At 51.7% G+C, this 14,168-nt stretch overlaps 1 protein-coding gene across 1 annotated transcript; it reads left to right on the forward strand.

The window, feature by feature from the left end:
• The first annotated feature begins 244 nt into the window (after positions 1-244).
• LOC144600715 (protein FAM162B-like) lies at positions 245-11,937 on the forward strand. Its single transcript, XM_078412627.1, has 4 exons — positions 245-493; positions 5,635-5,743; positions 8,125-8,233; positions 10,276-11,937. The coding sequence occupies exons 1-4, from the start codon at positions 253-255 to the stop codon at positions 10,381-10,383; spliced, it is 567 nt and encodes a 188-aa protein (XP_078268753.1). The 5' UTR covers positions 245-252; the 3' UTR covers positions 10,384-11,937.
• Positions 11,938-14,168: the final 2,231 nt, after the last annotated feature.

Genomic DNA, 14,168 nt, shown 5'->3' on the forward strand with positions numbered 1-14,168 from the left:
CCTCCCCCCCCTCCCTCTCTCCCCCTCCCCCCCCTCAGTCCCTCCCTCCCTCCCCCCCCAGTCCCTCCCTCAGTCCCTCCCTCCCTCCCCCCCTCAGTCCCTCCCCCCCCTCAGTCCCTCCCTCAGTCCCTCCCCCAGTCCCCCCCAGTCCCTCCCTCCCCCCTCCCCCCCCAGTCCCTCCCCCCCCCCAGTCCCTCCCCCCCCCAGTCCCTCCCCCCCCCCCTCCCTCTCTCCCCCACTCTGTCTGTGATCATGATGCAACGAGCGGTGTCTCTGTCTGTCTCCGTGTCCCGGCGCTTGTTGGCCGCCGCCCGCAGCCCGTCCACCGCCCCCCGGACCCGGACCCTCCGCTCATCCGCCACCGCTCACCGGCCCGCCCGGGACAACCCCGAGACCCCCGCCCGGGGCAACCCCGAGACCCCCGCCCGGGGCAACCCCGAGACCCCCGCCCGGGGCAACCCAGCCCCAATCCCAGCCCCAGCCGCCCGGGACGGTGAGTCTCAGCCGGGACGGGACGGGGGGAGGGGGAGGGGGAGGGGGAGGGTGGGGGTTCAAGAGAGGGGGGTCCCAGCTCTGGATGCCCCAGCTCTGGATGCCCAGTGGGTCAGGCAGCATCTGAGGGGGAGGGGGAGGGGGAGGGAGGGAGGGTGTGGTGGGTCGGGCAGCGTGTGAAGTGCTTGTAGCAGAACCCTGGGGTCTACAAGGGGGTGCCCGGCGGGTCGTGTAGCGTCTGTGGGAGACGGGAGTCGCTGTCCAGCTGGTCCTGGCACCCCAGGGTGGGGGGGGGGGGGGGGTGACAGGGTGACGGTATCTCACTCTCCCACTGACGGGGAGCTGGGTTCTTGTTTGTAAACTGCCTGTACATTTAACGGAGCCAGAGCTTCCTGGAACTATTTGCTGAACTGACGTGGCAAACACTGCCTGGTGTAATTGTAATTCTGCCACACCCACTGTAACTGGGGTTTCCAATCTCCTGCTGTCTGTCTGGAAATACTGCAGAACCCAATCATGTGGCCAAGTCCAACCCCATTTCCCCAGAAACTGAAGGATAATCCATTCCTCTCTCTCTGCTCCGACCGCTGCTCTTTATTTTGTTGTTTCAACAAAAAGACACAAAGTTCTGGAGTAGCTCAGCGGGTCAGGCAGCATCTGTGGAGAACATGGATAGGTGACGTTTCACAGAGTGCTGGAGTAACTCAGCGGGTCAGGCAGCATCTGTGGAGAACATGGATAGGTGACGTTTCGGGTCGAGATACTTCTTCAGACTGAGAAAGTCTGTGACGTCACCTATCCATGTTCTCCACAGATGCTGCCTGACCCGCTGAGTTACTCCAGCACTCTGTGAAACGTCACCTATCCATGTTCTCCACAGATGCTGCCTGACCCGCTGAGTTACTCCAACACTCTGTGAAACGTCACCTATCCATGTTCTCCACAGATGCTGCCTGACCCGCTGAGTTACTCCAACACTCTGTGAAACGTCACCTATCCATGTTCTCCACAGATGCTGCCTGACCCGCTGAGTTACTCCAGCACTCTGTGAAACGTCACCTATCCATGTTCTCCACAGATGCTGCCTGACCCGCTGAGTTACTCCAGCACTCTGTGTCCTTTCCTATCTATTCTACTTCTCTGTTTTTATGTAACATGTAAACCAGCATCTGCAGTTAAACATTTCCTTCTTTTTTATTTTGTTGTGTTGTTCCTTTCCCCCTGCCTCCTTCTCTCTCTCCCCCCCCCCCCCCCTTGTTTTCCTCCCACACCCTCTGCCTTACCCCTCCCCCAACCCTTTCTCCCCACGTTTCCCCAGCAACACAGTCCTGAAGACAGTTCGTCATCACCCAGTCAAGGTGAAATAATCCCTGAACGTAAACTCAGTGACTCAGCACTGGAGCCAGTCACAAGAACATTGGGAAATCTCTCTGTTCACCTGTGGCCAGTGAGCTCATGTTCACCGAGGCAGATTTATTCAAAGCAGTTTATATTTGGGCAGCGATTTAGCTTCGTTTACAGAGACAGCCCCGGACACAGGTCCTTCGGCCCACCGAGTCCGCACCGACCAGCCATCCCCACACACTAGCACTGTGCTGCACACGAGGGACCATTTACAGGAAAACTACTGCAGATGCTGGTTTAAATCGAAGGTAGACACAAAATGCCGGGGTAACACAGCGGGTCAGGCAGCATCTCTGGAGAGAAGGAATGGGTGACGTTTCAGGTCGAGACCCTTCAGACTGATGAAGAAGAGACAATTTACAATTTTATCGAAGCCAATTAACCTACAAACCTGGATGTCTTTAGAATGTGGGAGGAAACCGGAGCATTCGGAGAAAACCCACGCGGTCACGGGGAGAACGAACAAACTCTGTGCAGACAGCACCCGTAGTCAGGGTCAAACCCGGGTCTCTGGCACTGTGAGTTAGCAACTCTACCGCTGCGCCACCATGCTACCCCACCCCGGTTGATTTTAGTGACTGGCCAGGTACATGGATAGGACAGGTTTGGAGAGATATGGACCAAACGCAGGCAGGTGGGACTAGTATAGCTGGGGCATGATGGCCGGTGTGGGCTAGTTGGGCCGAAGGGCCTGTTTCCACACGGTATCACTCTATGACTAGTGTAGCTGGGGCATGTTGGCCGGTGTGGGCGAGTTGGGCCGAAGGGCCTGTTTCCACACTGTATCACTCTATGACTAGTGTAGCTGGGGCATGTTGGCCGGTGTGGGCTAGTTGGGCCGAAGGGCCTGTTTCCACATTGTACCACTCTATGACTCTGTTTTAACTGTTTGGGAAATTGTATTATCAACGCTAAAGATTGCAACACCTTAACCTGACCTTAAATCACGGCCCAAGAAGGGGGATAAACACAAAATGCTGGAGTAACTCAGCCCCGGCAGCATCTCTGGAAAGAAGGAATCTATTTGCTCCAGTGTTTTACTGTTGTTGTAAATTAGCTATAGTTCCATTCTATAATTCCCTAGCAGTTAACACTCTGAAACATAAGGTCGGGTGGTGTCTGTTGAACAGCAGGAGCTCTCAGTGAAATGCAGCTGAACTTTGTTGAGAGAGGTGAAGCACTTATTGCAAAAGCGGAATTAAACGCAGGGAAGGGCAGCGGGGAATTAGTTTCTGTTTACTGTAAAGGGCGGTGATTGCCTAACCACTGACGTATGAGATCTGACACACAGATCAGACCGCCCGCCTGTACGATTTCCTGTTGAAGGCCAACTCCTTGCTTGCTCTCTGATGCCGTGATATTTGCAGGCTGAAGGGTGCGATGTAGGCAGAGAATTTGCTTTCAAAACCATTTACAGAAAAGCCAGTGAGATGGGGAAATTGTGAAGTTCGCGAGGGGTTTGATTGGATCTGGAGACCAGGATTAATGAACAAGAGAACAGTTCAATGTTTGCTTTCAAAAGTACATCAGAAACACACAGAGTGCTGGATTAACTCAGCGGGTCAGGCAGCATCTGTGGAGAACATGGATAGGTGACGTTTCACAGAGTGCTGGAGTAACTCGGTGGGTCAGGCAGCATCTGTGGAGAACATGGATGGGTGACGTTTCACAGAGTGCTGGAGTAACTCAGCGGGTCAGGCAGCATCTGTGGAGAACATGGATAGGTGACGTTTCACAGAGTGCTGGAGTAACTCTGGGTCAGGCAGCATCTGTGGAGAACATGGATGGGTGACGTTTCACAGAGTGCTGGAGTAACTCAGCGGGTCAGGCAGCATCTGTGGAGGGGATGGATAGACATTGTTTTGGCTCAGGACCTTTCTTGAAATGGGACCATAGGAATGGCCATGGGTGTGCTGAGTGATGTGGGGTGTGTAATGAGTGGTGGCAGCTTCAGTGTGATGTAATCACTGACTTCGTTCTCCTTCAGGTTATTACATTCACAAAAAATAGAGTAAGTGTTAGGGGTGGCACAGTGGGTAGAACTGCAGCCTCACAGCGCCAGAGTCCCGGGTTCGATCCTGACCTTGGATGCTGTCTGTGTGGAGTTTGCATGCTCTCTCTGCGACCCCATGGGTTTCCTCCGGGTGCTCCGGTTTCGTAACACATCCAATGACGTGCGGGTTTGTAGGTTAATCGAGCTCTGTACATTGCCCCCAGTGTGTGGGGAGTGGATGGGAAAGTGGGATAACATGGAACTAGTGTGAACGGGTGATCGATGGTCAGCATGGTCTGGGTGGGCCGGGAAGCGGGTTACTACGCAACCTCCATTAGGCGGCGGCAGGGCCTCCGGGCCTACCACGGGACAAGGGCGGTCCCGTACGGGTCAAACCAATTTGGCCCAATATACGGGACGTCCTGGCCTATACAGGACAGTTGGCGACCCTGTGTGATGGCCCACTCTCCCTGTGCCAGACCGTTGTGGGCTTTATGCCTGCTTTATAGCCGCTCCGTTCACCCCCGCACCGAGCCACAGTGGCAACAGTCAGTCACATCTATGGGATCCACCTCAATGACTCTCAACTCCTCAGGCAGCACCTCCCACCGGACGGCGATCAGACGCAGCGCAACTGCAGGGTCTGACTGCCACCATGTACCCTAGGCTTGCCCGCTTAACGTGAGTGGCACAGCGGGTAGAACTGCTGCCTCCAGCGCCAATCCCCACCTCCACTGCTCTCGGTGGAGTTTGCACCGTTCTCCCTGTGACTGCGTGGGTTTTCTCCAGGTGCTTGGGACTCCTCCCACATCCCAAAGACGTGGGTTAAACTGGCTGCTATAAATTGTCCCTGGTGTGTGGGTGTGTGGTGGAATCTGGGGGGCAAGTGATGAGAAGGTGGGGAGGACAAAAATAGATTGAATGTAGGATTGGTGTCAATGGCTGGCACAGACTCAGTGGGCCGAAGGGCCTGTTTCTGTGTTGTATCTCTCTCTGATGTTCACTGACAATAGACAATAGGTGCAGGAGGAGGCCATTCGGCCCTTCGAGCCAGCACCGCCATTCAATGTGATCATGGCTGATCATTCTCAATCAGTACCCCGTTCCTGCCTTCTCCCCATACCCCCTGACTCCGCTATCCTTAAGAGCTCTATCTAGTTCTCTCTTGAATGCATTCAGAGAATTGGCCTCCACTGCCTTCTGAGGCAGAGAATTCCCCAGATTCACAACTCTCTGACTGAAAAAGTTTTTCCTCATCTCCGTTCTAAATGGCCTACCCCTTATTCTTAAACTGTGGCCCCTGGTTCTGGACTCCCCCAACATTGGGAACATGTTTCCTGCCTCTAACGTGTCCAACCCCTTAATAATCTTGTATGTTTCAATAAGATCCCCTCTCATCCTTCTAAATTCCAGTGTATACAAGCCTAGTCGCTCCAGTCTTTCAACATATGACAGTCCCGCCATTCCGGGAATTAACCTAGTGAACCTACGCTGCACGCCCTCAATAGCAAGAATATCCTTCCTCAAATTTGGAGAGCAAAACTGCACACAGTACTCCAGGTGCGGTCTCACTAGGGCCCTGTACAACTGCACACAGTACTCCAGGTGCGGTCTCACTAGGGCCCTGTACAACTGCAGAAAGACATTTCCTCAGGTTAATTGAAACTGCACTGGGACAATCAGAATGCATGATGTGAGTTTGTTAAATCTCCACCTCTGGTTAATATTGCACTTATCTCTGACAGGAAGAGCAACCTTCAATCTGAATGGCCGGATACCTTCAGCGTACGACAGAAAAGTTCTGCTCTGGGTGGGGCGGTTCAAGAAGGACCAGGATATACCAGACATGGTCTCGTAAGTCACATTCCAACCGTTTAATAATCCTGCACCTGGTCCTTATGAAATACCTTATTGGTCATAAATCTTGGACGAGGTTGGGTCATAGTCAAACCGCAGGGAAACAGGCCCTTCGGCCCATCTTACCTCATCTAAAACAAAATGTAGAGACAAAGAACTGCAGATGCTGGTTTCCACCAAAGATAGACACAAAGTGTTGGAGTAACTCAGCAGGTGAGGCAGCATCTCTAGAGGAAAAGGATGGGTGATGTTTCGGGTCAGGACTCTTCTTCAGTCACCCATCCTTTTACTCCACAGATGCTGCCTGACCCGTTGAGTTACTCCAGCAGTCTGTGAAACGTCACCCATCCTTTTACTCCAGAGATGCTGCCTGACCCGCTGAGTTACTCCAGCACTGAAACGTCACCTATCCATGTTCTCCACAGGTGCTGCCTGAGCCGCTGAGTTACTCCAGCACTCTGTGTCTACCTGTGCCTAATCTAAGCTAGTCCCATTTCCCTGCATTTGGTACATATCCCTGTAAATCTTTCCCATTCATGTACCCGTCTTTAAAACGATGCTTGCTGCTTTTAACTGTTTTTCTGGGAGCTCCGGTTTCCTCCCACATTCCAAAGACGTGCAGGCTTGTGAGTTAATTGGCTTCTATAAATTGTCCACAATGTGTAGGATAGCACTAGTGTTCCGGTGATGGCTGGTCGGCACGGGCTCGCTGGGCCCAGGGGGCTGTTTCCACGCTGTATCTCTAAACTAAATTACCTGCCTCAACTACCAACTCTGGCAGCTCGCTCCATATACCCACCACCATGCCACCCAGGACCCTGTTAAATGTTTATCCCCTCACCTGACGTGATGGTGTGTGCGTTGTAGTGATAGATCGGGGAATTCAGTGTAGTTTATGGTCACGTGTACCGAGGTGCAGTGAAAAGCTTATGTTGCGTGCTAACCAGTCAGCGGAAACACAACACGTGATTACAATCGAGCAATTTACAGTGATAAGGGTATGATAAGGGAATAACGTTTAGTGCAAGCCATCAAAGTCCGATTAAAGATAGGGTCACCAATGAGGTAGATCGTAGTTCAGCACCGCTCTCTGCTGTGGTAGGATGGTTCAGTTGCCTGATAACAGCTGGGAAGAAACTGCTGGATTTTCCTTGCGTAGAATAGTTTGGGGCAGATACGATGGTGGTGTTTAAGAGGCATTTAGATAGGCACAGGGATATGCAGAGAATGGAGGGATATAGATCACGTGTGGGCAAGTAAGAGTTGGTCTTGGACTCGTGTTCGGCACGGATCTTGTGGGCCGAAGGGCCTGTGCTGTACTATGTTCTTAACATAGAACAGCGCTGCACAACAACAGCCCTTTTGGCTCACAATGTGTGAGCTGAACATGATGCCAAGACCAACTCTTATCTGCCCGCACGTTATCCATATCTCTCCATTCTCTGCATATCCAAACACCCCTCTTGTATCTGCCTCCACTCGCCATCCTCTGTGTTTAAAAAAAAACTTGCCCTGCACATCTATTTTAAACTTTGCCCCATTTGCAAATGGGGTGGCTCGGTGGCCCAGCGGTAGAGTTGCTACCTCACAGCGCCAGAGACCCAGGTTCCATCCTGACTATGGGCGCTGTCCGTACGGAGTTTGTACGTTCTCCCCGTGACCTGCGTGGGTTTTCTCCGGGTGCTCCGGTTTCCTCCCACACTCCAATGACAATACAATACAATACAATACAATATATCTTTATTGTCATTGTACCCAGGGGTACAACGAGATTGGGAATGCGCCTCCCATACGATGCAATAATTTAGGTAATTTAGACAGCAGCAACCCAACGAAACGAACAGTTGTAACAGTTTTGGACAGGGTAAAGTGCAAGTTGATCTATGCGTTGTGGCCATCCGGCTCAGCAGGACCGGTTCATAGCAGCTATGGCCCCGGGGATGAAGCTGTTCCTGAGTCTGGAGGTGCGGGCATAGAAGGCCTTGTATCGTCTGCCCGATGGAAGGAGTTCGAACAGACTGTTGCAGGGGTGTGAAGAGTCTTTGTGAATGCTGGTGGCTTTTCTGAGGCATCGTGTGTTGTAGGTTAATTTGTAGGTTAATTGGCTTGGTATAAATGTAAATTATCCCCCGTGTGTGAAGGGTGGTGCTAATGTGCGGGTAATTGCAGGTCAGCATGAACTCAGTGGGCCGAAGGGCCTGTTTCTGTGCTGTATCTCTCTCAGTGAGGGGTGGGTGGTGAAGGTTGTGTTAGCGAGTGTTGGGGGGTGTGTGAAACACGAGTCACCATGCCGACCGGCTCTGGGAGCTGCAATGATCCTGATGTCTGGGTGATTTTGCTAACGTTCTCTCCAACTCGCCTGATAATCTTCCCCACAGCATCGAGATGCTTTACGCAGCGAGGAACAAGATAAGGGTACAAATCTGCTACCTGATGATCGCCGTGAGTGTGGTGGCCTGTGTGGTGATGGTGGCTTCAGGCAAGAAGGTACGTTCTCTGCCAACTTGTGGTGGCACCTCCTCTGCCCACCCTCCTTGCCCCTCGCCAAAGAGGCAGCCAGAGAGTTACATCGTCATCAATGTAGAAACAAGGAACTGCAGGTGCTGGTTTATGCAGGACACAGAGTGCTGGAGTAACTCAGCGGGTCAGGCAGCATCTGTGGAGAACATGGATAGGTGACGTTTCACAGAGTGCTGGAGTAACTCAGCGGGTCAGGCAGCATCTCTGGAGAAAAGGATTAGGTGACATTTTAGGTGGAGGCCCTTCTTCAGACTGATTGTGGGGGGGGGGGTTGAAGTGAGAACATCCCAGGACAGCTGGGCCGGCAGAGGTGAGCACAGACAGGGAGGTTCCCTGATGGACTGATTGTTTACTAGGGACAGTGTGAGTGATCCCGGGGGATTAATCCTGGCAGATGGTGGAACCGCTTCACTGGCCTTTAGTGGGGAGGAAGGGGGAGGCAAGTGGGCAGGGGAGGAGCGAGGGGAGGGGAGTGTTTCCTAAAACTAGAGAGTGCAGTGTTCACACCGCTGGGTTGTACGCTCGCCAAGTGCAATATGAGGCTCTGTTGCGTACAGTTTTGGTCTCCTAATCTGAGGAAAGACATTCTTGCCATAGAGGGAGTACAGAGAAGGTTCACCAGATTGATCCCTGGGATGGCAGGACTTTCATATGAAGAAAGACTGGATAGACTCGGCTTATACTCGCTGGAATTTAGAAGATTGAGGGGGGATCTTATAGAAACTTACAAAATTCTTAATGGGTTGGACAGGCTAGATGCAGGAAGATTGTTCCCGATGTTGGGGAAGTCCAGAACAAGGGGTCACAGTTACGGATAAGGGGAAAGTCTTTTAGGACTGAGATGAGAGTGGTGAATCTGTGGAATTCTCTTCCACAGAAGGTAGTTGAGGCCAGTTCATTGGCTATATTTAAGAGGGAGTTAGATGTGGCCCTTATGGCTAAAGGGATCAGGGGGTATGGAGAGAAGGCAGGTACGGGATACTGAGTTGGATGATCAGCCATGATCATATTGAATGGCGGTGCAGGCTCGAAGGGCCGAATGGCCTACTCCTGCACCTATTTTCTATGTTCGTCCAGCACCTTCATGATCCGCTGAGTTACTCCAGCAGTTTTGTGTCTATCTTAGGTCTAAACCAGCACCTGCAGTTGTTTTTTATTACATACCGTTTGCGTTCATCGCACAGTGGTGGTCGGTCCCTCTGAACACCAATACATTTGCTCTGCACACCATTTGAGAAACACTCTTCCTTTGCGTTCTTCCCACAGAGTGGATGAGCTCACACTGCCCACGTTATTGTCCACGCATCAAGTCCCTGACCACTCCCTTGGCCTGACAGTAACCCCCCCACTGTATTTGCCCACACTGCCAGCGGGCTCTGGATCATCGGCAAGCTTGGATACGTTCCGCTTGATGCCAGTCATTGACGTGGATCGAGGTGCCAACCCACACGTCATTGGGATTTGGTGGGTCTCTCCCAGCTGAGACGGGCCTGTTTATTCCCTCCCAGCCGGGACCATCGGACCAAGGGACCGCTGTGTGTCATGTCTCTGGGGAGGGTGGGAGCAGATGCCCATGGAGTGGGTGTTGGGCAAGGTCATCTCGACCTCTGGTCCATGCATCAGTCGTGTGAAGCTCTGGGCATCTTTGACCACTCAGTGATTATTCTAAAACTCCCAATGCACAGGGCGGCATGGTGGCGCAGCGGGTAGAGCTGCTGCCTCACAGCGCCAGAGACCTGGGCTGCTGTCTGTGTGGAGTTTGCACGTTCTCCCCGTGACTGTGTGAGATCCCCCGAATGCTCCGGCTTTGTCACACATTCCAAACATAAACGTGCAGGTTTGTTGGTTAATTAGCTTCTGTAAATGGTCCCCAGTGTGTAGGATAGAACTACTGTACCAGTCGCTGGTCAGCGTGGAGACAGAGGGCTGCAGGGCCTGTTTCCATGCTGTATTTCTAAACTAAAGACCACCCACAGCACTGACCAGCCACTCTTTTGTTCCACGCACAGGCTTTTAAACAACGTGAAAACCTCACCAAGTGGAACATGGAGAAGAAGGCCAAGCTGAGGGAACAATACATGCTGGAGCAGGAGGCAGCAGCTGAGAAGCCCCAGTAACAGACGCACGTTCAGCTGCACCTCTAGCGCACCGCTCTGGAACAACTCGGGCTGCAGCTCTGCAGGAATAACATGGGTCAGGACCTTCAGACTCTCGGGGCAGAAGAAACATCTGGTCCTGACCCAAAATGTCACCTGTCCATTATCTCCAGAGACGCTGCCTGTGCCGTTGAGTTGCACCAGCACTTTGTGTCTATCTTTGGTATAAACCAGCATCTGCAGTTCCTTGTTTCTATGTTTAACAGCAGTGGTCATTGGTTTCATCGGTTGAAGACAACCTACAGGTCCTGTCCACAGTGGGTGTGGATCTCACCTACACCCACCTGTGTTCACATGCATGCCCACCTGTGTTCACATGCATGCCCACCTGTGTTCACATGCATGCCCACCTGTTTAATGCTCACGGTCACATTTATACCCACCCCCAGTGGGTATGTTGTGTTTGCCCCCTGCCCCACCCCGAAACTGCTGATCCCTACCATGCCCCGATCTTCAAATCCACCCACCCCCTGCAAAATGTCCAGTTAATGCCCCAACATTCTTGCCTCCTCTTTTGAAACAGAATTATTAACAGCTCCGTCACTCTGAAAGGTCCCAACATGTCAGTTGTCCATGTTCACCAAAGATGCTGCCTGACCCGCTGAGTTACTCCAGCACTTTGTGTCTTTTTTTTGTAAACCAGCATCTGCAGTTCCTTTGTCTCCTTATTGACTGCCTCTCACTGAGGGATTAGAGGTTTATTTCCAAAGTCCCATGGCCCCAAATATGTTCAGCTCACAACCTTGTCCAGCTCATGCTCTCTGTTCAGGTAACACTGCCTCACATATGAGGCAGACTCACATTAACTAGTGGGCAGCACAGTGATGCAGCGGCTAGAGTTGCTGCCTCTCATCGCCAGAGTCCCAGGTTCGGTCCCGACCACGAGTGCCATCTGTGTGGAGTTTGCACGTTCTCCCTGTGACTGTGTGGGTTTCCTCCGGGTGCCCCGGTTTCCTTCTGCATCCTAAAGACATGCGGGTTTGTGGGTTACTTGGCCTCTGCAAATTGTCCCTGGTGTGTAGGGAGTGCATGATAAAGTGGGATAACATAGAAATGGTGTGAAGGGGGTGGTTATCGTGGACTCGGTGGGCCGAAGTGCCTGTTTCCGCGCTGTATCTTTCAAACCAGCAATTAAACTATCTTTGGCACTATATTTACTTTTATATTTTCTGAATATCTGAGGTATTTTGCTTGTTTCGCTGACTCTGTCCTGTTTTAAATCCAGTTTGGGGTGCTTGCAATGCAGTTCAGTGTTAATTTATGTGAACGCAGCAGCCAGCATTTTGGCTGTGTTTCCACGCGGAATCTTGAACAGTGATACTGCAGGTTCCTGTACCTCACTCACCTCGGTGCACGCAGGCCAGCATCTCAGGGGCACTTACCCTTCACTCCTTCTCCAAGACTCAAAAGTATCCAGAAACGTGTTAAGTAGATAATTAAGTAGTTAAATCACTTTATTATTTGTTGGAAATTCTAGTTTGATATATTTTTGTGAAGATCTGAGTAAAGTATTATCTGAACCTCATTGTCTCGATGTGGATTTATTTGTTTTCAATATCACTCAGTTTTAGACACACAGTCTCTTGCCCAAAGTAGGGGAATCGAGGACCAGAGGACATAGTTTCAAGGCGAAGGGGAAAAGATTTAATAGGAATCTGGGGGGTAATCTTTTCACACAGAGGGTGGTGGGTGTATGGAATGAGTTGCTAGACGAGGTAGTTGAGGCAGGGACTATCCCGACATTTAAGAAACAGTTAGACAGGTACATGGATAGGACAGGTTTGGAAGGATATGGACCAATCGCAGGCAGGTGGGACTAGTGTAGCTGGGACATTGTTCGCCGGTGTGGGCAAGTTGGGCCAAAGGGCCTGTTTCCACACTGTATCACTTTATGAATAGTTAATTTTTGGCCAAAGACAAAGTGGTGGAGGAACTCGTCAGGCAGCATCTGGGCAGGTGACGTTTCGGGTTGGGACCCTTCTTCAAAGTGAAGAAACATCTCCATTTCCCTCCACAGATGCTGCCCGGCCCGCTGAGTTCCTCCAGCAGTTAGTTTCTTTTACTCAGGACTCCAACATCTACAGTCTCTCGTGTGTTCAGTTAATTTTTTATTTGTTCTTGGAATGTGTATGACATTTGCAAGGTTGCTGACAGTGAATTTAATTATTTTAGACTCATTTTAGTTCACAACTAGCTACTGGAATATATATAGGGTAGACTGTCAACTTATTTACATCGGCGAAACCAAACGCAGGCTCGGCGATCGCTTCGCTCAACACCTGTGCTCGGTCCGCGTTGTCCAAACTGATCTCCCGGTGGCCGAGCACTTTAACTCCCCCTCCCATTCCCAGTCTGACCTTTCTGTCATGGGCCTCCACCAGTGCCATAGTGAGGCCCACTGGAAATTGGAGGAACAGCACCTTATATTTCACCTGGGCAGCTTGCAGCCCAGCGGTATGAACATCGACTTCTCCAACTTTAGATAGTTCCTCTGTCCCTCCCTTCCCCTCCCCCTTCCCAGATCTCCCACTATCTTCCTGTCTCCACCTATATCCTTCCTTTGTCCCGCCCCCCTGACATCAGTCTGAAGAAGGGTCTCGACCCGAAACGTCACCCATTCCTTCTCTCCTGAGATGCTGCCTGACCTGCTGAGTTACTCCAGCATTTTGTGAATAAATACCTTTGATTTGTACCAGCATCTGCAGTTATTTTCTTATATAGGGTAGACTGTCATGACATTTCTCCCAGGGTGAAAATGGCAAATACCAAAGGGCGTAGCTTTAAAGTGAGAGGGGCAAAGCTTAAAGGAGATGTTTAGGGCAGGATTTTTACACAGAGGGTGGTGGGAGCCTGGAACGTGCTGCCGGGGTAGCGTAGACAATGACATTTGACAGGCTTTTGGATGGATGAAGCAGATGTGTTAGTGGCATAAAGGACATGGACAAGCACATGGATATGCAGGGAGTGGAGGGGTATGGCTAGGGTTGCCAACTGTCCCGTATTAGCCGGGACATCCCATATTTTGGGTAAATTGGTTTGGGACCGCCCTTATCCCGTATTAGGCCCGAGGGGCGCTGTAGCACCCGACGGTTTAGGTCCCGACACTCTAGGTTTCCGCCATTTTAGCTCCGGATAGACTAGGTCCGGAGGCCCGGGCGCCGCTTAACGGAGGTTGCATAGCAACCCACCTCCCGGCCCGGGCGGCCACCATTGGTGGAGGGGGAGCACGTGGCCGCTGGCTGGGTGAGGTCACGTGGGGCGCGGGGCGGTAACGTCACCTGGTCCCGTATTTGGGAGTGAGGAAGTTGGCGACCCCTAGATATGGGTTATGTGCAGGCAGGTAAGAGTTGGTCTTGGCATCATGTTCAGCACAGACTTCATGAGTTAAAGAGCCTGTTCTTTGCTGCACTCTTCTGTGTTCTATTGATGCGCGCATCGATATCCAGGGAATACAGGGATATGAACCACAAGCAGGCGGAGAAGGTTAGCTGAGTTTGGCATCGTGTTTGGCACAGACATTGTGGGCTGAAGGGCCTGTTCTTGTGCTGCACTGTTCCATGGACTGATGGAGATATGTGTAGGAAGGATTTTGAAGGCAATGGGTGAAATGCAGGGAAATGGCAGTAGCCTGATTTGTCCACTTGGTTGGCATGGGCAAGGTTCCCCCTCCCCTCCCTGTCTCAGTTACAAACAGCAGGCAAACACACACCAGATGTTGGCCATTACCGGAACTCACACACGCACAC

This window comes from Rhinoraja longicauda, chromosome 15 (genome assembly GCF_053455715.1).
Source record: "Rhinoraja longicauda isolate Sanriku21f chromosome 15, sRhiLon1.1, whole genome shotgun sequence".
Taxonomy (NCBI): domain Eukaryota; kingdom Metazoa; phylum Chordata; class Chondrichthyes; order Rajiformes; family Arhynchobatidae; genus Rhinoraja; species Rhinoraja longicauda.